The sequence below is a fragment of the Phyllostomus hastatus genome, unplaced genomic scaffold (genome assembly GCF_019186645.2).
Source record: "Phyllostomus hastatus isolate PE091 unplaced genomic scaffold, TTU_PhHast_1.1 phas_scaffold_216, whole genome shotgun sequence".
Lineage (NCBI taxonomy): Eukaryota > Metazoa > Chordata > Mammalia > Chiroptera > Phyllostomidae > Phyllostomus > Phyllostomus hastatus.
The window spans coordinates 23,342,967-23,364,138 of record NW_025334018.1 but is presented as its reverse complement, the minus strand read 5'-3'; the positions used below and the strand labels follow the sequence as shown (position 1 = coordinate 23,364,138).

The following is a 21,172-nucleotide window of genomic DNA, read 5'->3' as shown; positions in this document are numbered from 1 at the left end:
GGCCACCCAGTGTGTGGCTCTCGGTGAAAGACGGGTCTACAAACACAAACATCCCCCACCCCAGGGAGTCCCTCCCAAAGCCGGGATTTGGGTCCAGCCCTTCTGCCCCAGGTCTAGTGCTCTTTTCCCATTAGGCCAGTTGTCGTCCTCCTGATGGGAAGCAACCGCTTCCATGTGGATAGTCTAAGGTGGCTTCCTGGAGGAGGTGGCTCTGAGCTGTGCTTGATGATGAAGAGTTTCCAGGTGAGGGAATGGGGGTGAGGACGTCTCCTGGCCAGTGGGGCTGAGACAGAAGACCTGGAGAGGGAAGCACCTGGTGAAAACCTTTGCATACGCCGAGTGTTACACACAGGACCTTCCAGTGGGTATACATCTGCGGGAGAGAAACACTGTGGCCAACAGGGAGCCGTGTGACATGCTTGTGAACCCGAGCGCGTCAGCCAGTCAAGGTCAGGCTCCCACAGAAGCCGGGGCTTCCGCGGCAGGAGGGCAGCGGGCACCGGGAGGGGGAGGGGAGGACCCCGCAGCCCGGGCACGTAAGCGGATCGGCCCTGCCTTGAGCAGGTCCCCTGGTCTTCGGATCTTAGGGCGGATCTCGGGAAGGCCACCCTACGTGTCCAGATGAGGTAAAAGTATTAGGCAAAACGTGTGAGAAGTTTTCTTGTCAGGAACAACTAGATACAATCTCATTTTTGTGTGTGCAGGACGGGGCGCACGGGGGTCCCAAAACAATGAAAAGGAAAATATTAAGACCACGTTCAAGGGACCGGCCGAATGAGCGATTTGGGTTGAACGGACTCGGGGGTGCCCAAACTGGAAATCAAAGAGGGGGGGCTGAGCTGGTTCCTTAGGAGGCCACAGCTTTGGAAGGGTGGAAGACGCTCCTCCCAGCCCGTTGAAGGGGGAAGAGGCTTTGTTCACGCATGCGCTCTGGACCCAAAGGTTTTCCCACTGAGAAGCTCCAATGGGTCACGTTCAACGCCGACCGCTGAGCATGTGGGCGGGGCCTAATTGCAGGCCGCCCCGTCCCGCAGCCTCATTCGCCAGCGCGCCCTGTCCGTTCCACCGCCTGCGCAATCGGGGCTTTCGCAACCGCTGCGGTCCCGCCGCACAGCGGGGCGGCCCTCGGGCCCCTCTCGGCACCGCGGTGTCATTGCCGCGTTACCGCTTGCCTGCCGGTGACGGTGACCGGCACCGTGCGCGGGGTGGCCAGTGCTGACTCAGAACGACACCGATTTATAACCGAGACCCAGAGAGTGTGTGCCGAGCGAAGATTTACACACACACACACACACACACACACACACACACGTGCGCGGTTCCCTCTGCCCCGACCACGTGACCGACAAGCTTCTCTCAGCTCTTCCACCGTCCGCATTCACAGTTGTGTTTCCGTGTCTGGGAGAAAGTAGTCACTACACTTTCGCAGACAAAAGAGAGCTGCCTTGTCATTCAATGTGAACGTGTCCATCTCAAGTCAGTGCCACCGAGCACGACAACAGGGAACTCTGGGGGCCTGGGGCTCACAGACGAGGCCAGCCCCGCCGCAGAGCAGGAAGGCCGCCGCCGGTCACTCTGGAGGGCTGGGAAGGCCAGAATTCTCCAGAATTGTTCGTTCAGCCCATCGCAGGCGTCAGAACACCTTGAACCGGAGACAAAGCTGCTCACATGAGCAGTGGGAGACGGGGCTGTTTCTAAACACGTGCTCTGAAAGGTCCCAGCCACGCACACGCTCTTTCTTTCCATCGCTCCTGCTTCACACGCAATCTGGACACGCTACACCACACAGCTAATGCCGCGGTAGGACAAACCCGGACGGAGAAACACAGTACATCCTGGGGGTGGGGAGTGCGGCACCGGGAAGCCATGTGTCTCCTGGTTTCATCAGTCGTGGGCCTGGGTAAGTGCTCTCCTTTACCACACTCACGGGGCGCCTGAGAACTGGGCAGGAGAGCTGGATTCCAGGGAGGTCGTGCCCTCCCTCTCCTCCCCCGCACCCCGTGTTAGAGAGGCCGTTCATCTCTCCAACCGTCAGAGGGAACATTTCGAAGGTCACGACGCAAAAACAGCCACCAGAGCGCCTTTGTTTGCAGCTGCAGGTTTATTTCCAGGTGAAAATCTGCTTGCAGACGACGCAGGACCGCGGCGATGCACACAGCATGCAACTCAGCAGAGAGACACAGAAGCACACAGATCACAGGGCGGCTCCGCTGCCCACCCCACCGCCCAGTCACTGCGGGAGGACCAGCGGGTTCCCTGAGGTTTTAGGGGGGGACAGGAAAGCCCAAGGTCTAAGGGAAAAGAGCTCAGACCCTGCATGGGGGCCTCTGGTGAGGCCGGAAAACACCAGGTCATTCAAAAGCGGGGCCCAGGGTCCTTTATAGCAAAGCCACACCACCTGGTAATACAGTTTGCTCATGTGTCCCCAGCAGCAAAGCACAGATACGATTTCACCAGCGGACGCACAGAGACATGAGGAGCACAAGGGGCCACGCAGCTGCGGGTCATGGGCTGGGTTTCAGCCCAAGACACAAAGCCAGCTCAGACTTCTGGATCTTCCCGTCCCGGTTCACGTCGCAGTGGCGCAAGAGCATCTCCCGGAACCTGTCCAGGTCTGCCCCACGGATGCTGGGCTGGGGGCGACAGAACAACACGTCAGCAGGCAAGACCGCGGCAGCCCTTCGACACGCCCCCCACCCCCGTCCCTCCCACTCACGAGCCTAGTGGGGGTGGCGGGCACCTGCTCTGAGAGGCCTCCCTGGAGCCGGCCACCCAAGCATTGCTGCCTCCTCACCCCACCAACGCGGCCAGAGGCCAAGTTCATCTCTTAGGTGTCCCTTCGGTCCAAAGAGCATCTCCACACCACCGCTCTGCAGTCCTCCCAGAAAGCCTGGCCTTCCAGCAACTGTACCGACGGTACTTTGCCTTGGAGCAGAGGGTGGCGGCCACAAGCTCTGTCCTGCCCCGCTGATGGCAGAAGACACTTTATTATGTCCCCGTGGGAGGCCCCTGGGCCTCTCGTCTCAACGGGGCTGTAATGAGTGACAGCCCAAAACATCACGTCATTACATCAAGTGAGGGACACCGGATTTATTCCAAGGGGAGCAGGTCCCTAGCAGAGCCGGGACACAGACTGGGGGGGCCGGCTGGCCCCAGAGCGCGTGCCTGCGTCAGGACAATCATCACGGCTTTTCCGTAAAAACGCCCGTTTCCTCCTCTACCCCGTGGACAGCTTGAGGGGACGTCTGGGATCATGGGCTGAGAAACGCTCACCCACCCCCTCACGTCCTGGAAATGGGGTGCGGTCTGTCTCGCTGGGCCAGCCTGCCTCCACGACAGACAATGTCATCTTCGTGCTCTTGTCACACCCCCCGTCCTGCCCGTCCCAGCTTACCCACCACAATGACGCTGGCATCTGAGCCCGTTCCCCACCGGCACCCCCATGTCCCCTCCCTGCCACGCCAAGGCCCTGCGCCACCTCGGACCCCCGGAGACAGAACTGCAGCTCTGACGGCGGCGAGTGCCTTTGTGGGAACCTGCCTGGACTAGCTCCACCCGCCAGAGCGGGTGGTTAACCAGCACCTCATTCTTCGCCATGCCGACCTAGGGCGTGTTCTCCGTCTCCACGTGGCTAAGTAGTGGCCACACAGTGTCTGAAACCACCAGGGTGACAGGGAGAGGCCGAGACCTCCTGCCTCAGACTTCAGCCAGGCCCCTGCCCACCAGCCTCCGCCTGTCTGGGAGAGGCAGTGACACTCAAAGCCACTTCTGGCGCCAGCCTGCCGCAGTTCCCACGGTGAGGCCACCAACGGGAAACTGCGCACAAAGGTGCACACGACCGTGCGACGCTGACGCTGCATCACGGACCTGGGAATCGGTCTAGATGGCTCGCGGGAGGGCAAGTTCCGCCACGTTGTGACTGAGAACCACGGGTGAACTGCCACTCGGCCCCTAGAGAGACGGCTGGCCTGGGGACGCACGTGCAGTGCAATCTCCAGGCCTCGCAGAAGTCACAACGAAAGGAACTCGCTCAGCAGTGGGTCTGCTGGAGCATAGACGTTATGTCCCCGGTTCTTTTTCTCTTCTCTGCTTTTAAGTTCCTGCTGTAACGTGCGTCATTTTTATGATTAAAAATAAACGATAACCTGTGTGCTAAGGGCCAGTAGGTCATTGGAGGGACGTATGTTAGAGTCGACCCTTTAGGCTGAGAGTTGTCCCCTCCCTCGAGCCATCTGCTTGTCGACGACAGAGGCAAGCAGGTGGGGCACCGAGCGGGGAGAATGACTCTGGGAGCCCAGGGCCAGACGGGCCCTGGTCACCCCCAGGACGACCACCCGCTCGTCCCTGGCGCCCCCCTTTCTGGGTTTCCAGCATCACTGTTCACGTCTCCACGTCTCCCCGGCGGGTGCTGGGCATCGCATGCCCTCCCTCCACTTCCTGGTTCAGGCTGCACCTGCTGCGTCTGTTTCTCACCGTGCTACCGCCCGCAGGAGCAGACACAACCTCGTGCAGAAATCACTGCGTCTGCTCCCTCAGGGGCCTGCTCCCTTGTCACAGACGGGGGACGGCCTTGGGCACCGCTTTCCCGAGCGGAGGCGAAGGGGTGTCCTGGGAACCTGACAGTCCTGTCACTGCCCGTCCAGCACGGGCCCCTGCGTGGCCGCACCCCAGTGAAAGGCCGTGAAAGCAGCCGGGTCCGGGGTTACGGTCGCCAGCGCCAGGGTCCCGGCCAGGCCTGGACGCCCGGAGCCCGAGCCGGCCCCCGTGGCCCTGGCCTTGCTCCGAGAGCTGCTTTTCAAATAAATTCCAGACACCGATTTGCTTGTTTGTCCCGCGGCCCTTTCTTATAAGATAAAAAGAAAGAAAAAAAGTCACAGGAGATAACTCTCCTTTATGAAGCCAAAAAATGTGCGTTTTACCCCATGGTCGCCCCTTGGCGGCGCGCTGCACACTGACCTCGCGGGGGGCGTCACGGTCAGCTACTGCGCACGCGTTGTAGCGCGACCCATCAGCGCCTGCGCCGCTCGGCACCCCGACCGCGGTCTCACGGGGCCCCGAATCCCGGCGTCTCCAACGAGCTGCACCTGCACTGACAGGTGCCTTCTTCGCTCCAAAATGCCGCCGAAGCGGAGGGGTGGGGACGGCATTAGGTCCGGGAGCTGTGCAGCCCCGGGGCCGGGCACGCGGGCCATGGGCGGCCCAGCACCGCCCGCCCCCCCCCCCCCCACACACGCGCACCGGAGGCCGCGCGGCTCCGGAAACCGGCGCGGCCTCCCAGGTGTGCTGTCCAAGCAAATCCGAACTCGGGCCGGGCTCGCCTTCCGCTGCGCGTCAGCGTCCCCCGCTGACGAGCGCTCACGTCCCCTCGGAGAAGCCGTCGGGCATGGAATGGACGAGGAGGAAGCCGGGACTTCCCTCCAGCGAACGGTGCACAGTGCCGCCCAGCCCGTCCGCTCTCCCGCCGGGCGGACGCCCGGGACAGCCCAACCCGGGCGGGCGCTGAGCGGAGCCAGGGACCGTCGGGATGGGAGCAGCAAGAGTGAGGTGTCCAAGCAGACACCCCTGTCACCCCGATTAGAGGTCAGAAAACATGGTGCCTCTGCCTGCTCCACCAAGGCGTGACCCTCCTACAGATTTATGCAAACGTTGGCACCTGGCAAATAACCTGGGGCAAAACCCCGTAGTTGTGACCAGGGGCTGAGCCAGGCCTGGGACCGGAACACAGCGAATGACTGATTGCCACTCTAACTCCTCGCCACCGGGCCAGTCAGGACAAAACCATCCAGCCTCGAACACCCCTGAGGGCGAGAGACTGCCAAGTGCAGCGGCTCCGCTGTCCCCTGGAAAAGCGGCCGGAGGGGGGCGGTGTGGAAAGTATCGGCCAAACAGGGCCGGCCGGGCGGTCCACGCCGCCCGCCGGGCCTCCAGGGCGGTGTCCTCGCCGCTCAGCCCGAGGCAGCTGTCGCCCGGGCCCCATCACCACGGCCACGCCCACGGCCACGGCCACGCCCAGAGGGGCTCTGCAGACTCTCACCGAGGCTGCTGAAGCAGCTCCTCGGGGAAATAAAAATAACTGGCATCCCAAGCATGGGATTTACTACACGGAATTAAAAGTTGCGGTGACTTTGATCACGAAGTCCAAGGGAAAAGACTCTCTGCACCAAACACTAAAGCGGACATCCGTGCCGTGACACGTGCTCCGTGGGTGACACGGGTGACCTCAGTGGTGGCAACAAGAAGCCGCCCCCCCCGGGGGGCTTCACTCACTGACACCACGAACGACCAGAAGAGAGAAGGAGGCGTGGGGTTCCAGGGGGCTCAAGGCCGTGAAACAGGCCCCCTCCCCAGACTGTCTGTCCAGCACTAGGCCCCAAGCCCCCAGAGTCCGCGGTAGAGTCGACCGAAGCGGCAGCCCCGGTGCCTGCGGGTCCGCGGGCCGGGAGGTCACCTGCACAAGCTCCATCATGTCCTTCACGAACCCGTCCACCTCGGGGCCTTCCAGGGCTCCGGTCCGGCTCTGGAAGACAGAACCTCCCATCAGCCACCGGGAGGGGGATGGGCAGTGTGCCCCCCTACGTCGAAGAGGTAGTGAGCAAATTAGGCAACTTGACCAAATTGGGATCCTTTGGTGACCACGCAGAGACTCAAAATGGCACATTCCCACTTACCTTCCCTGCATGGGGTGGGAGGGACCCAGGTAGCTTAAAAGCGTTCATCGTAAACAACAGCACCCTGGCCCCCACCCCAGGTCGCCAGTGGGAAGCAGCAGCCCCTCGGCTCTTGCAAACCCACTAACACAGCATGTGTAGCCTCGACCTGCTCCCCAAGGGCTCCGGTGCACACGCGTGAGCCATGCGTCACACTAGTCCTTTGAAAGGGAGGCTGACCGCATTCCAGTCTGCCCCACGGTTTACCAGTGACTCGGCCATTAGGAACATGCGTGTTCTAAACCAAGAGAAACTATGAATAGATTGAGTGAGCCCATCAGAATGTCTATAAAATATAATACATGTGAAAATAGTGCAGTTTCTTCTCTAAAGTTCTGTTATGACAACCCATCTGTTCCTTTCAGCGTTTCTTCATCAGAATCTTGAACCCATCTTTAAAAATCCGTTCCTTGGAGTGTCTACCAAACACTAACCTGGCACCTGCCCCACGCCGGGCGCTTCGGGGCCAGCTTTACAAACACGGTGCCCGGCACCTTCGTCACAGGCCGTGAGGCAGGGGAGACGAGCCTCGGCACCCCATTCTACCGCGCAGGGAAACGAGGTGCCGGCAGGCGAGGGGCCTGCCTGGGGTCTCGTGGCCCATAAGCCGTGACCCAAACCCCAGGAACGGCTCCCAGGGGCAGCACACAAACCCTTCGCTGCGCTGCCTCCTCCAGGCGCCTCTCTGCTGCCTCGGAACACGACTCGCAGGCCCCGGCCCGGGCGGTTCCTGGTCGGCCTGTCCTCGACCCTTGACCTTCCCCCACTTTCTCCTTGTCTCCCTCCCTCCTCGTGTGACCGCGCCTTGTCCCCAAGACAGTCAACCCTGATGCCGTGCTCTGTGCTTTAGAACGATCGTTCCCCCACCTGCAGAAGAGCAAGTAATTCATCCTGTGAGAGAGGCAGTTTTTGCGTCAATAGGCCTGGCTTTGCCTCTCTTTCCTTGGGTTCAATGCAGTTTTTGCTTTGATGGTTTGCTTTTGTTTTTGAGCTTCCTAATCTCCACAGAGAGCAAGAAAGAGAAACCTTTCCTGGTTTGGATCCAAGGAGCCCACACAAAAAGTGATTTTATTGCCATCTCGATGATAAATATTCCTTTGTCCATTTTCCCTTGGTCTCGGAAGTTACACAGAGAAGCTGAGGGCACCCCAACATCCTGCCCGTGTGGGGTCCGTGGGCAGCGTGCCCCCCCCAGAGACGGCCAGCAGGCATAAGGGGCACACTTACGACATCATAGTGAGCAAAGATTTTCTCAAAGTCCCTCCTCCTTTCCTCGGTGGAACAGGCCTGTGTGTGGAGAAGACAGCTGTCAGTCACTCCGGTGTGCGGAGCTGCAGCTGCACCTTTTCCAGGCGGGACAACGGGGGCACATGACAGTCATGACCTTCAACCCCCAGATTCCACCTCTGAGCCTCCGGCCTCCCCTGGGCAGGTAGACTCCCCCCGGCTTCTACCCTGGCAGAGGCAGAAGGCAAGACGAACAGAGGCCTTCTTCCCTCCCCCCCTCAGATCTGCGCAGAGACACGCGGGCCGTGAACCCGCCCGGGGGAACGCCACTACTCACGTCCATCTTAAACTGGAGGAGAAAGTTCTCCTGAAGGGCCAGGATCCTAAACGGAAGAGGACAAGGAAGTCGACACGAGGGTCTATCAGCTCTCCGTGCAGCAGAGCCGTAGCGCCGGTGCGAGGGCAGGCAGGGGTTTCCGGTTACTCCGCAGGACAGGACGGGTGCTTGAAAACTACGAATGTCACACTATACAAACAAACCCAGTAACCGACTGGGAAAGGCTTCCAGAGACCAACCGTCATCCTAGGGAGAGGGTTACAATTTTACCCTGGTGGAAAATGGCACAGAAATGCATTAGGAAAATTCTCTCCTCTGTAACAGCAACAAGAAAACTGGCAAAAAAAAAAAAGAAAGTCAGAATAACTTCTTTTTTAAACTTCGGAAATTGATGAGAGGCCTGAAGAAACCTGAGGAATGTTCCCTTGGGACAAATGGGGACATCTCGGTGGGAAGAGTGGGCTTTGTGGCCTTGCTCACGCCTCCGCCATCACCCCCGCTTTTTGAAAACCGGGGTCCCTCCCTCCCGGGGGACCCGCAGCTCCACAGCTGCCGTGGCGGAAAAACGGGGCGAGGCTCTGTCGGGGCCGGAGTCCCAGAGAACTGACCCGGCGTGACCTCGCTCGTGGCCCCCGAGGAGACCCCACGCCGAGGCACGCACTGAAAACTGCCCACCCCGCCCACCCAGCTCCGTCTGCCTCCGACTCACGGTCCAGCAGACGGTGCCGCCCGGGCTGGCCCTGACCACCCGGAGTTGAAAATGACAGTCCCCATGAGGTTCTCATGCCCGGGCACCCGGACCCTGGGATTTCAGCTCTGTGCATCCGCTCGGAATCCGTTTCCTTTTTGCTGACAAGCACAGGTCAACGGGGGGCCAGGTGGCCTCCACCACACCTGCTGACCTGCCACCCTCACCCTGTGTCCCGGCACCGGACTCACAGACACGGTCACCCCCACTGACACCCTCTCCTCCTCCACGTCTGGCCCGGCACTCGGCGTCCACGGCGGCCACGCCGACCAGAGTGCAGCTGGGGTCGAGCCAGGGGTCCCCGGCCGTCACCTGGCTGCCCCGCGCTCCCAGAGCCACTGGTGGGGCTCGGGGCCCTTCGTGCACGTGGGGGGACGGGGCTCTGTCCCCCCCGAAGCTCTGCCTGTTCTTGAGGACGTCGTGAGGCCTGATCTCGGCCTCTCCGCGGGAAGCGCGTGCCGTCGAGAACCCCCTCGCAGCTGTTTGGGAAGCTGTGACGCCGCCCGGAGCTGCTCACCTGGCCAGGTCGTTGAGGTCCAGCCGGCCATCTCTGTTTTTGTCGAAGATCCGCATCTGGAACGCAGGAGGGGGCGGCTGTGACGGGAACTCACTTCCCAAGTCCTCACGGGGCTGTGCCACCCGCCCTCCGATCCCGTGGGTGTCTGAACCGGACCCCGGGGCCCAGAACCACTCGCGAAGGTAACGAGAGGGCGGACACGGTGACTGCCGGACTGACAGACAGACAGACAGAAGCCCTGCTCGGAAGGGACGCCGCCGAGTCAGCTCAGCGACGCCCTGGCCACGTCTTCCGTCCACGGGTGTCCCTGTCCCCTTCCCGCCTCACAAACACCCTGGCCCCTGCCCCCCTCCCCCCCACCCCCCCCATCGGAACGCCGCTCTGGCTCCTGCCGGGACCCGTGCGCCCGCATGGCTGCTCTCCCTGGTCTCCCTGCGGAGGGCCCGTCCCGTTTAGGTTGACATGTCCCGAGTCACGGGCCAAAGTGGCTCCACTTCAGCCAGCATCCTCCGGAACTTTCTCGGGCACACGGTCCACAGACACCTCCCGAGCACGTGCCCTGCGCCCCCCACCCCCGAGTCCCTGGGCCCCGCACCGACTGCCGCTCACCATGGCCTCCGTGTACTCCGCCAGCTTCCCCTCAGAGACGGCCTTTCCCTGGCGGAGCAAGAGGTCGCGCAGGAAGTCCTGCGACATCGAGACAAGAGCCGTTTCCCACAGCGAGCCGCGGAACCGCAGAGCCCCCGGAGGCCTTAGTGAAGGGCCAGGGCCGGTCTGCTTGCCGGAGGGTTCCACAAAGGGTCCCCCCACGGGTGGGGGCAGGCTCAGGGGGCCCAGGACACAGCGCCGGGCATGAAAACGGGGTCACACACCCTCAGCTGTGGGTCTTTCCCAGACAGCGATGCTGCCGGCACTTTCTAAACCTCCTACGCAGGAACACGTTACAGGTTAGGGACAGGTTCAGACCCCGCTTCGTGGGTGCGCGGGAATCGAACTCATAACATACATGCGCGTCAGGCTCCCCCGGGGAGCGGGCCCGCCCCTCGCGGCGCCGGGGCTGCGCCACTCACCCGGAGCTCAGCGGCCGAAATGAAGCCACTGCTGTCCGCGTCGTACTGGCGCCAGATCTGAAACACAGGGAAGCCGAGACACCCCCCGGTCCCCCCGTAATTCGGGGTTGACTTTGCTGCCGTCTGCTGCCACTCAGCCCTGCAAACCGTCCCGAGCTGGGGCACGTGAGACCCTGCGCAGGGCGCTGGGTTTACTCACGAGAAATGGACCGGCGCCTCCAAGACCAGATAGAACTAGTTGTCAACAGGCACAAACAAGTGCCTGTTGTTTCAGAGCCTGGCCATTAGCATCCTCGCAAGGCAGCGGGCCCTGGCGCTCCCCAGAGGCCTGGCCGGAGGGGCCCCGTCCACTCCCCGACCCTCACCGTCCTCGGCGTCCCTCCCGGCCTGTCCCAGCGTCCCCTGGTCCAGGCTGGAGCTGCTGGTCAGCGCCGGAGCCCCCCAGGCCAGCGCCCCGAGGGAGCACACAGGGGTCCGGGCCCGTGTCCTGGCCCCCAACAGGGGCCTCCTCGCCTTGTCCTGTCCCCCGTGGGCAGCGGGGGGACGGGCATCCCCAGCCGAGTGGGCGGCCTGTCCCCTGGCCTCCCCCGTCCGTCGTCCTCCACGCTGCCCACTCACCTGCATGAACTCCACGCTGCTGCCCAGGGGGCTTTCCCGGCGGAACAGCAGAAGGAAGTTCTCCTCCTCCGACAGGAACGTGCCGGCCAGCTGACCAAGCGGGAGACGCGGGGGTCAGGGACACGCCACAGGGAGCGGGGCTGGGTCTCAGCACACGCTGCGCCCACCCCAATACCCCCCAACACCCCCGCATCCGGCAGTGCCGCCCAGGATGCGGAGAAAGCACAGCTCGGCTTCCTCGCTGGTGAAGGAGGGGCCGTCTGCACATGGTGTCCGACGGCCACTGCGAGGACCGACGGATCTGCACGCAGAAACCCCCCCAGGAAGGAGGGACGGTCGGGGGTGAGAGGCCCGGGGTGACCGCGGGCTCCGGCTCCAGCAGGAGCTCAGGGATCGGGGTGGGCTGGAGCGAAGACGCAGCTGCTGTCTGTCTGCTTTCAGGGACCCGCGGGGCAGGTCTTCCCCTCCCCCGCCCGGAGAGGACGCCGAGATTCGCACTCGGGTATGGTGCGCTCTGCTTTGTGCAGAAGCTGAAACTGGCCGTACGTTTTCCTTACACCAAGCCTGGATCTGACCAGGACATGGCAAAGAAACCCACTCGGGACCCCGTGGCTGCGAGGCCGCCGCCGCATCAACTCCCCAGTTACAAAATCGGGGTCCATATTGACCTCCCGGCGGAAGGAAACGGTGGGAGAACCGCACACTCTCCGGTCCTGAGCCAGTGGAAGAGGTCAGGGGTCGGCTTCCACAGTGTCCTGACCCACTGCCGGCCCGGCGCTCCGACCCCCGTCCCGCGTGAGGGGCCCACTCTCCCGCGAGGGACTGGTGGCCGCAGCCCAGGCAGGGACGCACCTGTTCCATCGGAACGCGGCCGTCTTCGGGGACCCCGTGGGCAGCCCGGAACCGCTGCTGTGCCTCCTGCACGAGTTCGCCCATGACCGCGTCCTGCGAGAGGCCGGAGAGAACCGCGGTCAGGCCCCGGGACCCCCAGCGGCAGCTACGCCAGGCTCATGGCCTGGCCACCACGCTCGTCCCCCCAGGACGGGGGTCACTCGGCCGTGGGAGGGGCCCTCCGTGCTGGTGAAGGGGGCTGAGAGGGAGGTTTCTGAGCAGACAGCCTCCAACCGGGAGGCTGCTTGAAAGCAGTTCAAGAGGAAGCCGGAGTGATAAAGCACTTGTTGAACTACCAGAGATGCCGCCCCCCCGCCCCGTGCAACCATTTGCACACTTCACCTCGTTCGTTGTCGGCGGGCCGCGGGGTCATCACGGGGCAGGGGACCGCGATCAACACGGAGAAGGGGTTCTGAGTAGGGGTGGAGGCAGACACCCTCCCCACCCAGCAGGGCCGGACCCCAAACCCCGGACGGGTCAGTCGTGCAAGTCCACTCCCCCTAATGCGCCCGCACGCCCCTGCAGCCGGGCTGCCACGCGGGACCCTGCCCCAAGCACGGAGAGAAGACGCTCGGTTGTGGCACTGTGGGGTGTGTGTGTGTGTGTGTGTGGTCATGTATGTGCACCATACAGAACACGCATGATGGAAATCACTCAGCCAGGTGGGGGGGGGGGTTGGCACCTTCTTGTTTCCCCCTGTCACGGGTCACCAGAGGGCATCAGCCCCTTGCATGGGTCCCGAACGCCGTGGGCCTCGGCATCGACAGCCAAGAGCAGGGAGGCGGGGAGGGCAGGGACAGGAAGGGAGAGAAACTGATGCGGGAAACGCAGGTGAAGAGGCGAGACGGAGAGATGGGAAACGGGGCAACCGGCGGCACAGGAGGCAGGGTGAGGACGAGCAGCGGGAGGGCTTGGAGAGACGAGAGGCTGGGGGTAGAAAGAAAGAGAAGGAAGGGGGGGGGGGGGGAGGGGGACGGGAGACGGGGGAGGAGCAGGCAGAGGCCAGAGAGAGGCGGGGGAGGCATGAGAGACAGAGTCGGCGGCGAGGAAGCCCAGGCAGGGGGGACGAGGGGCTGAGCACACGGCGCTGCGGAGCAGCCGGAAAGGGGCAGGGAAGCGAGTTGCTCACTCGAACAGAGACAGAACGTGAGAGGCAGACAGGCCGGCAGGGAGACCCAGGGGTCTGCGCGGCTGTGGGGGGGGCGGGGGGCTGGCCGCTGATTGCATTCTGAGCTGGCTGCGCCCCCACTCCCACCTCCATATGTGCACCCGGCCCCCCACCCCCGTGCTCCTCAGTGGTGGGGAGCCTCCAGTTTCCCTAACCGGGGTCCCGCACGGAGTGCCGTGCCCTCAGAATTTTCCATGAAAACAATTGTGTCTGAGGGTAAGTTGTCCACATGTTTCCTTGTTGAAGTTCTTGTCTCTGGAGCCCTCCCCTTCCCGTGCGTCCCCGGTGGGGCGCCACCAGGCACCCGGTGGCTCTGGGTTCTTTCTCTGCGTGGTGGAGGGATCTCCAAACCCTGTCTACGCCTCCAGGCCAGAGTTACGGCCCTCGAAGGACACGGGTCCCGGTAGTTCAGTTTACGCTCGTGCCTGGGCTCTGGGGAGGCGGCTCGTTTCCTGGCCTGTCATTCCCTAGGAAACCCGTAACCTCCGCCAATTAAGTGAGTAGCAGGAAAAATGATTTCAAACGACGTGTTTGTGGTTTGCCATCAAAGGAGACCCAAGTGCACTGAACGCTCAGAGCACCCGAGCTCTGAACACCTGCTCCGCCTCCTGAACACGGGGGGCCGCCTCACCGCCAGGCGGCCTCCATCCGCGGAGACAGAGCCAAGGAGACGCTGGTTCGGATGACAGGCGGGGGGGCGGGGGGGGAGGTGACAGCTGTTACCCAGAAAGCCAGCGACCGGCGCGTCTAACGCTGCAGCTGCACCTCTCGTAAAACCTGCCCAGGTCCCTCCGAGTTGCTAGGAGATGGAGAAGAATCATGTGCACGCGAGGGGGAAATGAGGCCAGGGTGGATTAACGGGTGCAGATCGGCGTAAGGCTCGGACGCCCCTTGTGTGTCACCGAGAGACACGTAATTAGTGCTTCGTGGCACCGGTACTCACGTCAGCACCCAGCTTCACCAGCATCTGGTGGAAGAAGGCTTCCAGCTCCTTCTCGTCTATGTAACCGCTCTCTAAACGCGAGCAGATGCGCACAAGTCAGTCGCGTACACAGGGCACCGCGGGGCGTCTAACGTTTACCTAAATTTGTCTGCCGTCCAGCGACCACGCGCCGACATCGACCCCCAGAAGACCTGGACCTGAGCAACAGACACACCTTCCAGAGACAATGCTTTGTGCTGAATACTCTAGATGTGACTGTTCAGGAAAGAGAAGCTTGCTTTCCTTTCACATTGAAAAGTTTGTACTTTAGAACTACAATTCCAACCCAGGAATAATCGTGAGTTCCAGAATATGATCTAACGCAGGGATCCGGGGAGCGTGGAAACATCCAACACGCGTGAGCGTGGGATCTAGCTCCCGGGGTAAAAGCACACAGTGCAGAGGTGGTTGGTGGTTAATTATTCATGAAGACAAAGCGGATGTCAGGGAGACCCCTTTTCTTTTCGGGGGGTCTGTTTCGTGGGGCGGGAGCAGCGTCTTTTGGAGAGGTGATCAAACCCACCCTCCTCTGAGAGAGTGGGGGGTTATACAGCACTCACAGTACAATTGAGCGCGTCTGGGGGGGGCATGTGAGCCCCCGCCCTCGAATACACATAATTCTGCCGCTCGTGATGATGCGTGTGGTGTATCACACGCGCGGAGACCGAGACCGGGAGATGCTGGGGAGGGGCACAGCCCTCCTCCCACCCCCACCTTCGGGAGCCTGCGTGAGTGCCCCGCGTTCGCGGCGCGGGAAGACGGCGTCCCTTTCCCTGCAGGGAGAGCCCCACGGGCGCGGGGCCACGTCCACGCCGGCTCGCGCCGGGCGCGGGGGGCTCGCCCCGCGCTACTCACTCACCGAGCGCGTCGAAGCGCCGCCAGACGTGCCAGAAGCCTGCGGCGTCCCAGCCGCGCGGAGCGAGGCCGCGGGCGCCGCTGTCCATGGTGCTGACCCGGGGCGCGGGCGCCGCCGCGCGGGAACTGCCCGAGAGTTGGGCGCGGAGCCTCCGCGCCGTCTTCCGACCCCGCGCCCGCGCCCTTCCCTCTCTGGCTCGCTCTCAGCGCCGCCCGCGGCTGGCGAGAAGGGCGGCGCCCGGTGTCACCCAGCAGTGCCCAAGCCCCGCAGAGCTCTCAGCCGCACGACAGCTGCCGGGCGCCCGCCCGCCCGCCCCTCGGTGCGCCCCGCCCCGCCCCGCCCCGCCCCGCCCTGCACCCGGCCCTCGCCCGGGCGGGGGCTCCCATCTGCCTGGGCGCTGGGGGCCACCGCCTCGGGGGTCCATGGTCCATGCCCTTCACCCTTTAACTTGTCAGACTCACAGAAGACACCCCCTTACATTTGACTCGCCTTCCAAACTTGTGTCTAAGGCGGGGAGTTCCAGAGAGAGCCCCCCCCCCCGCCCCATTAAAGGGTTGGCAGTGGTTCAGTCCGGCCCCTGCACCCGCTGATGCAGAAAGGGGGAGTGTGGGAGGCGGGGCGGGGGTGAGGGGCGTCCGCTCCCTGTCCCGGAAGGAGGTAGGTCAGGTCCAGGGACCGTGCACTCCCTCACACAGAGGTTTCTTTTCCAGAAAGTCACCCACACCCTGACTGGGAAGAGGGCCAGCAGGAAGGCAGCCAAAGGCCCCGGGGCGGCAGGAGTTATCCCAGTGACGGCCCGTGTCCCTGGAAGGCCCTCCCGCCCGGGACAGGGGCTGGGGGTGGGAGGACCCGAGACCCTCCCTGTGCCCCCTCGAATCTCAGGGCACAGCAAACACGAAGCACCCCAGTGCACAGGAGACAGACGTGCAGCGTACGGGGGGTGCGGCCCCTTCCCCGAGGCTGTGACTGAGGCGGTCTGTGCTGCAGCGGCTCTTAAACACCCCCCCACCCCCAGGGGACGAGAACGGCGCCTGCGCCCCGCCTTCCGGCGCCCAGTCCTGCGGCTCCACTTTTGGTCGCTCGACTATTTGGATACGGCTTCTCTGAAGGACAACCTGGAAAAGAAACAGACTCAGGGAACAAATGTCACTTCTTATTAACACCTTATCATTTTCAAAAAAGACCGGAACTCATATGCTGCTCTGGTAAGTCGTGGCAGCTGAGGGCTGAAGCAAAGGGCCCACGTCACCCCCTCCCGCTGCCCCCGCGTCCTGGCTTGCTCATTAGCGTGCCTAGCTGGTGGTTAGCTGCAGCAGAAATGCCAGCGGCCTGTAATCTGGAGCCTCGCTAACTAACCCCGACGCCTGCATCACCCTCTGAGCCAGTCACAGCATCCACATCTTTTTGCCAGGCGGGGACGGTGTTCGTGGCTGGGACGGTACACGAGGCTTCCTTTGGCATCGCCCCCCAGTAGTTGTGGGGCGCTCAAACGTGGGGACCCCCGGCGGACTCTCCGGCAGACCGCAGAACCAAAAGCGGTTGCCTTGCTCGAACACCTCCCTAGCCCCAAAGGGCAAACAAAGGAAGTCAATTAAACGAAACTGGGCAATGTTGATCCTAAGAAAACCCTGGAAACAGAGCTAACTTCTCTTTTTAACATGCATACCTTGTGTTGTTTCTTTAATAATCACACGAATCCTGAAGGTCATTTAAATAATACAGATCAGAAGATGGGAGAGTCCCCCATAACTTCACCCCCCAGAGACAACAAAGGACCGTAACTACTGGCGTGTGTCTGCCCTCACGGTCACCACGCACAGAGGTGGGCGATGCTGCTCTGGAACTTCACGTCACGTGACGCGTGAACAGACGCCTCCTCACTTTACCGAAGTGATTTAATTACGTCGTTCAAACCGACTCGTCCCTACTGACCCGCTTTGTCTGCTTGACTCAAAAATTACGGAGGGGCGTGTTAAATTCTGGCGATGGATTTTGTTTCTTCTTACAGTGATTTAAGTGTCTATTTTATGTCTTTTGAGGCTGTTATTAGGTGATTTATCATTGATTTGTAACTCTTTTTCTTTGCGAGTGGGCCTTTTCATCACGGAAAAGAGAGAGGCTTCTGCAGTGCTTTTTACCGACGCGAACGGGCCCGCCGGCATTCGGACGGCAGGGCATCCCTGACCCAGCTCGCTCTCCACTCTCGCCCGTGACCTTGCTGGCTGCAGGTGCGCAGGGACGCCTCTCCCGGTCACCTGGACGGAGGAAGGAAAGCTGTCTCCTCGCGCCCGACCGGAGCTTGCGGGCCCGGGGCTGAGCCCACCGCACCCCCTCCTCTGCGGCCTCCCGAGTGTCCCAGGCAGAACTCATCCCTTCTCGTCACACCCACGGGCGCCGACGCCCTGCACCACACTCCGTGGGGTCACGTCCATCCTGGGGCCCGTCAGCTTGCGGAGGTCCCTGTAGCCCCTTCCGCTCCTGTGACGGCCATCGGAGGGGGCGGCTCCCACGGACATCCGTGACAGAGGAGCTGCATTTGCAGGAGGCAGCCTCGTGTCTGCCACCCTCACGGCCCCTCCACAGAGGCCGCGAGCCACTCGGTCTGCAGTCCATGTCACCTGTGTGTGCCTGTGTGCATGTGTGTGTGCCTGCATGTGTGTGAGCATGTGTGCATGCGTGTCTGTGTGTGCCTGCATGTGTGCGAGCATGTGCGTGTGTGCCCGTGCAGGTGTGTGGGTGTGTGTGTGCATGTGTGTGCCTGCATGTGTGTGAGCACGTGTGCGTGTGCCCATGCAGCAGGTGTGCATGTGTGTGGGTGTGCGCATGCCTGCATGCGTGTGAGCACGTGTGCATGTGCCAGGTGTGGATAACAGTCCTGTCCATGCCCCCCCACGATTCCACGCTCCCCAGACGCCCACGCAGCTGGCAGCCCCCCCATCACCCACCACGGCTCCCACTCGCCCCCAGCACGTGACCCTGGATTCGAGCCCCACCAGGCGCTGACCACACCCTCAGTGAGCCTTCGGACACGTCCCGCCTTCCTCCCAAGGGCCAGGGCAGGGGACAGAACGAGCGTCCCATTCAGGTCCGCTGTGGCTCAGTCTGCTGACCTGGGGACCAGGGTGGGTCTGGGCTTCGGACACAAAGACCGAGCTCCTCACCAGAGGCCAACTTTAACTGAAAAACAATACCACACAGGTCCAAGTTCCACTTGTAAAATCACTTTATTGGTATAAATATACACATGAATAAAATAGCTTCAGCTTGTCACGTAAGTGAACATCTGTGAAATGTCTTAAAAAGAGTAGTATTTTGATTTTTACAGGTGTCAAAGTATTCTCTCTTAAAATCTCACATTAAAAGCTAATATGCAGACAGAGGTTAAAGAAATCGAAAAACACAAATATCCATAAACTCTCATCACAGTCAACTCTGTACATCAGTCTGGGCGCCGGGGAGACGCGGCCGCAGCCTCCCCCTCTGTCCTCGCCGCGGCGCCCGCCCACGGGGGACCCCGTCCGCCTCGGGGAGGGAGACACTCCCGGGGGGGGGCCACCGCACCCGAGACCTCGCATGTATAATTTACACAGGCCGTTTATTAGTGTGCTCTGTTAACATAATTACAATGTGCAACTGCGTACGTCCAGGGTAAACCGCTCCCTCAGGGTCCCCGTGGCGGGACCCCTGTCACCGGGGCACCGTCCTCGTGCGAGCATGCGCCCCGTCGCCTGTGCACCCCCGTCCCGGGCGGCCCTCGTCCTGCAGGGCAGACGGCCACCGCCCCCTGCCCCTCCCCCCCCCCCCCCCCGGGAGACACAGTCGTGCCTGGTGACGCCCGTCCAAGGCCTACGAGGAATGCTTGGAGACGAAGTGCCGGGGCTGGGGGAGCCCCGACAGATGTGCTCTGAGTACTAGCAAACGGATCTCTTTCTGTTTAAAAAGGAGGAGGAGGAGAAAAGAGGAAGAAGGCAAAGAAAAAAGCACCCGGACGCAGGCGCCTGGGAGGGGGCGGAGCTGCACGGGGCGCCCACCGGCGCGACCCTCACACGAAGATGAACTCCTTCTCGGCTTCCTCCCCGGAGTCGCTGGACTTGCTGCCGGGAAGGCTGTCTTTGCTGGGGGGCCACGGCTTCTGCTCGGGGGGCTCCGGGGGCTGCGGGCCCCAGCTCCTCCTCGAGGCTGCAACAGAGCGGAGGGAAGGCGGTCGGCTCGCTGGTGCCCCAGGGAGGGGCTGAGACCAGGACCCCGGGGCCGGGAGGGGCGGGAGGGGGTTCGGCACGGACGTTCTCGGAGACGACTCAGCAACTACACTCCACGGAAGACACTCAGAGACTCCAGACAGAGATGGAAGACAAACCAGCGACACCAGCGGTACACGGGACGGACGAGAACACACGCAACACCGCCGTCCGTGAGGGGGGAGCCTCTTGGAGCGGCAGCTGGGACGCGGGGCGTGAGGACCCCCGGTGGCGAGGACGGCAGGGAGCCAGGGGGCGCCAGGCAGTGGGTGCGCTCAGAAGCCGCCGGGCCAGGCGGCCTGCTGTCGCCTCTGTCACCGCCGCCCCTGCACAGTGGAGGCGCCGGGCGGGCAGCCCACAGCGGCCCTGCAGAGCCGCTGGGCAGGGCCCCCGCCCCAGACCCTGCAGACCGGCTAGGGCCGGCCCCGTCTGCTTGGGACACAGCCAGGAGAGACCCCAGCGGTCTCTGTCACGCCCTTCCGTGTCTCGGAAAACCTGCTTCGCGCTCCACGAGGCGAATCGTCTCGTGAAAACGAATGAAACTGGCTACGTGGTCCCCTCGGAAGCAGCCCCAGGCAGGGGCACGGCCCAGTGGGGGCCCGCTGCAGTTGCGTGGGGACAGGGAGGGGGCCCTGGGACTCCGCCAGGTGCGGAGGCAGCGTCATCGTTGGAGCTGAACCTTCTGTCCCACTGCTGCCGCTCCCCACGGCTGCCCCGGAGGGAGGGCTCCTGGAGACCGGGGCCGGGGCCGAGACGCCCCTCTCCCCGGAGCCCACGCCCCTCCCTGGGGTCACAGCCACTAAACCCGGGGAGGTACAGGGGCCTGGTCCTCGAGGCTGGCCTGGTGCTGCAATGCTCCTCACCAACCGGCCCCAACAGCACTTGCACTGACACTACACCCGCACCCCCGAGAGCAGCTGCCTCCTCGCCCCCCAGTTCCAACGCCCCCCCCGGGACCGCAGACCTGGGGGGGCCCCAGGGCTCGGCTGATGCTCCCGAGCGCTCCGGTGTCCTCACCCACCGGGCGGCAACGCCCAGCCCGCCGGGGCTGGCTGCTCGCATGCTGAGCCCACTAACGAGCGCCTCAGGAAGGGGACGTTCGGGAACCTAATCACCAAAACGCAAACTTAACCGGGAACTTCCGGCAGTCTGGTTGGCTCGGCCAGATCCCGGTCCCCAGACACTGAGAGTTTAAATGTTTAGGTAATCACATCAAACTGAAATTACCCCCAAAGCTGAAAAGGCCAAAGCTTTAAATCTCATCATGAGAGTCATTTTTTTTTTTTTTTACTATGACTTCTTTTCACCCAACGCTTTGGGCAAATTCTCAGACAAGGGAACAAAAGGAATGAATAAATATTATTTTAAAGCATGAATTGGGTTAAAAGTTACATGTTTGAAACTTGTTTACAAGCCAGGTTCTGGGGCGCAGGTAAACACCCCCTGCCGTCCGCCCTTCGCCCCAGGGCCAGGGCGACCTGACTGTGGAGGACCCGGGCGGTCTCGGCTTCCGGCGCCAGCGGGAGGGCGCAGGGGAGGTCTGCGTCTGTTCCTCGGAGACCCTCTGCGGGAATCTGGCCTCCCAACAGCACCACCAGCGAGATCTGCCGAAAGATTGTATCCACCCCCTTTCCAAAGCCAAAGGAAGCTGTTCTTTGAAATCTGGGGACTCAGAAATAGCTGTCCCACATTCCGGTTTCGAGGGAAGGGACGAGCACGGTCACGCACGGCTCCTGGTCTTGCGAGCCAAAGCACTCGCTCCGGCTCTCGGACGGACAGAGTCCGTCCTTCCCAACAAACAGCCCGGCTTCCT

The 21,172-nt window shown here is 62.4% G+C and overlaps 2 protein-coding genes across 6 annotated transcripts in view; both read right to left on the bottom strand.

The window, feature by feature from the left end:
• Positions 1 to 2,101: 2,101 nt before the first annotated feature.
• Positions 2,102 to 15,379, bottom strand: SCGN (secretagogin, EF-hand calcium binding protein). The gene is made up of 11 exons (XM_045817060.1): positions 15,125 to 15,379; positions 14,227 to 14,297; positions 12,077 to 12,169; positions 11,225 to 11,314; positions 10,607 to 10,663; positions 10,146 to 10,223; positions 9,537 to 9,592; positions 8,272 to 8,317; positions 7,935 to 7,994; positions 6,449 to 6,517; positions 2,102 to 2,633 (listed from the first exon to the last, which is right to left on the bottom strand). Exons 1-11 carry the CDS (start codon positions 15,207 to 15,209, stop codon positions 2,505 to 2,507), a joined length of 834 nt encoding a protein of 277 aa, XP_045673016.1. The 5' UTR covers positions 15,210 to 15,379; the 3' UTR covers positions 2,102 to 2,504.
• Positions 15,380 to 18,922: 3,543 nt separating this feature from the next.
• The window catches only part of CARMIL1 (capping protein regulator and myosin 1 linker 1), a 127,614-nt gene continuing 125,364 nt past the window's right edge, over positions 18,923 to 21,172 (bottom strand). For all 5 annotated transcript variants that reach the window (XM_045861776.1, XM_045861775.1, XM_045861778.1 and 2 more), the window contains one exon: positions 18,923 to 19,300. In XM_045861776.1, the coding sequence (XP_045717732.1) occupies positions 19,164 to 19,300 (137 nt within the window). In that variant the 3' untranslated portion in view covers positions 18,923 to 19,163. The remainder of the gene's footprint in view (positions 19,301 to 21,172) is intronic.

Bases quoted from the DNA above. Each gene is read 5' to 3' on its own strand.
- SCGN (XM_045817060.1), bottom strand. From the start codon at position 15,209: ATGGACAGCGGCGCCCGCGGCCTCGCTCCGCGCGGCTGGGACGCCGCA. The intron at 11,315-12,076 runs GTGCGTCCCTGC...CCGCTTGGTCAG, and splicing joins GCCGCGTTCCGATGGAACAG to CTGGCCGGCACGTTCCTGTC. The intron at 8,318-9,536 runs GTGAGCAGCTCC...TCTTCCGTTTAG, and splicing joins GACCTCAACGACCTGGCCAG to GATCCTGGCCCTTCAGGAGA.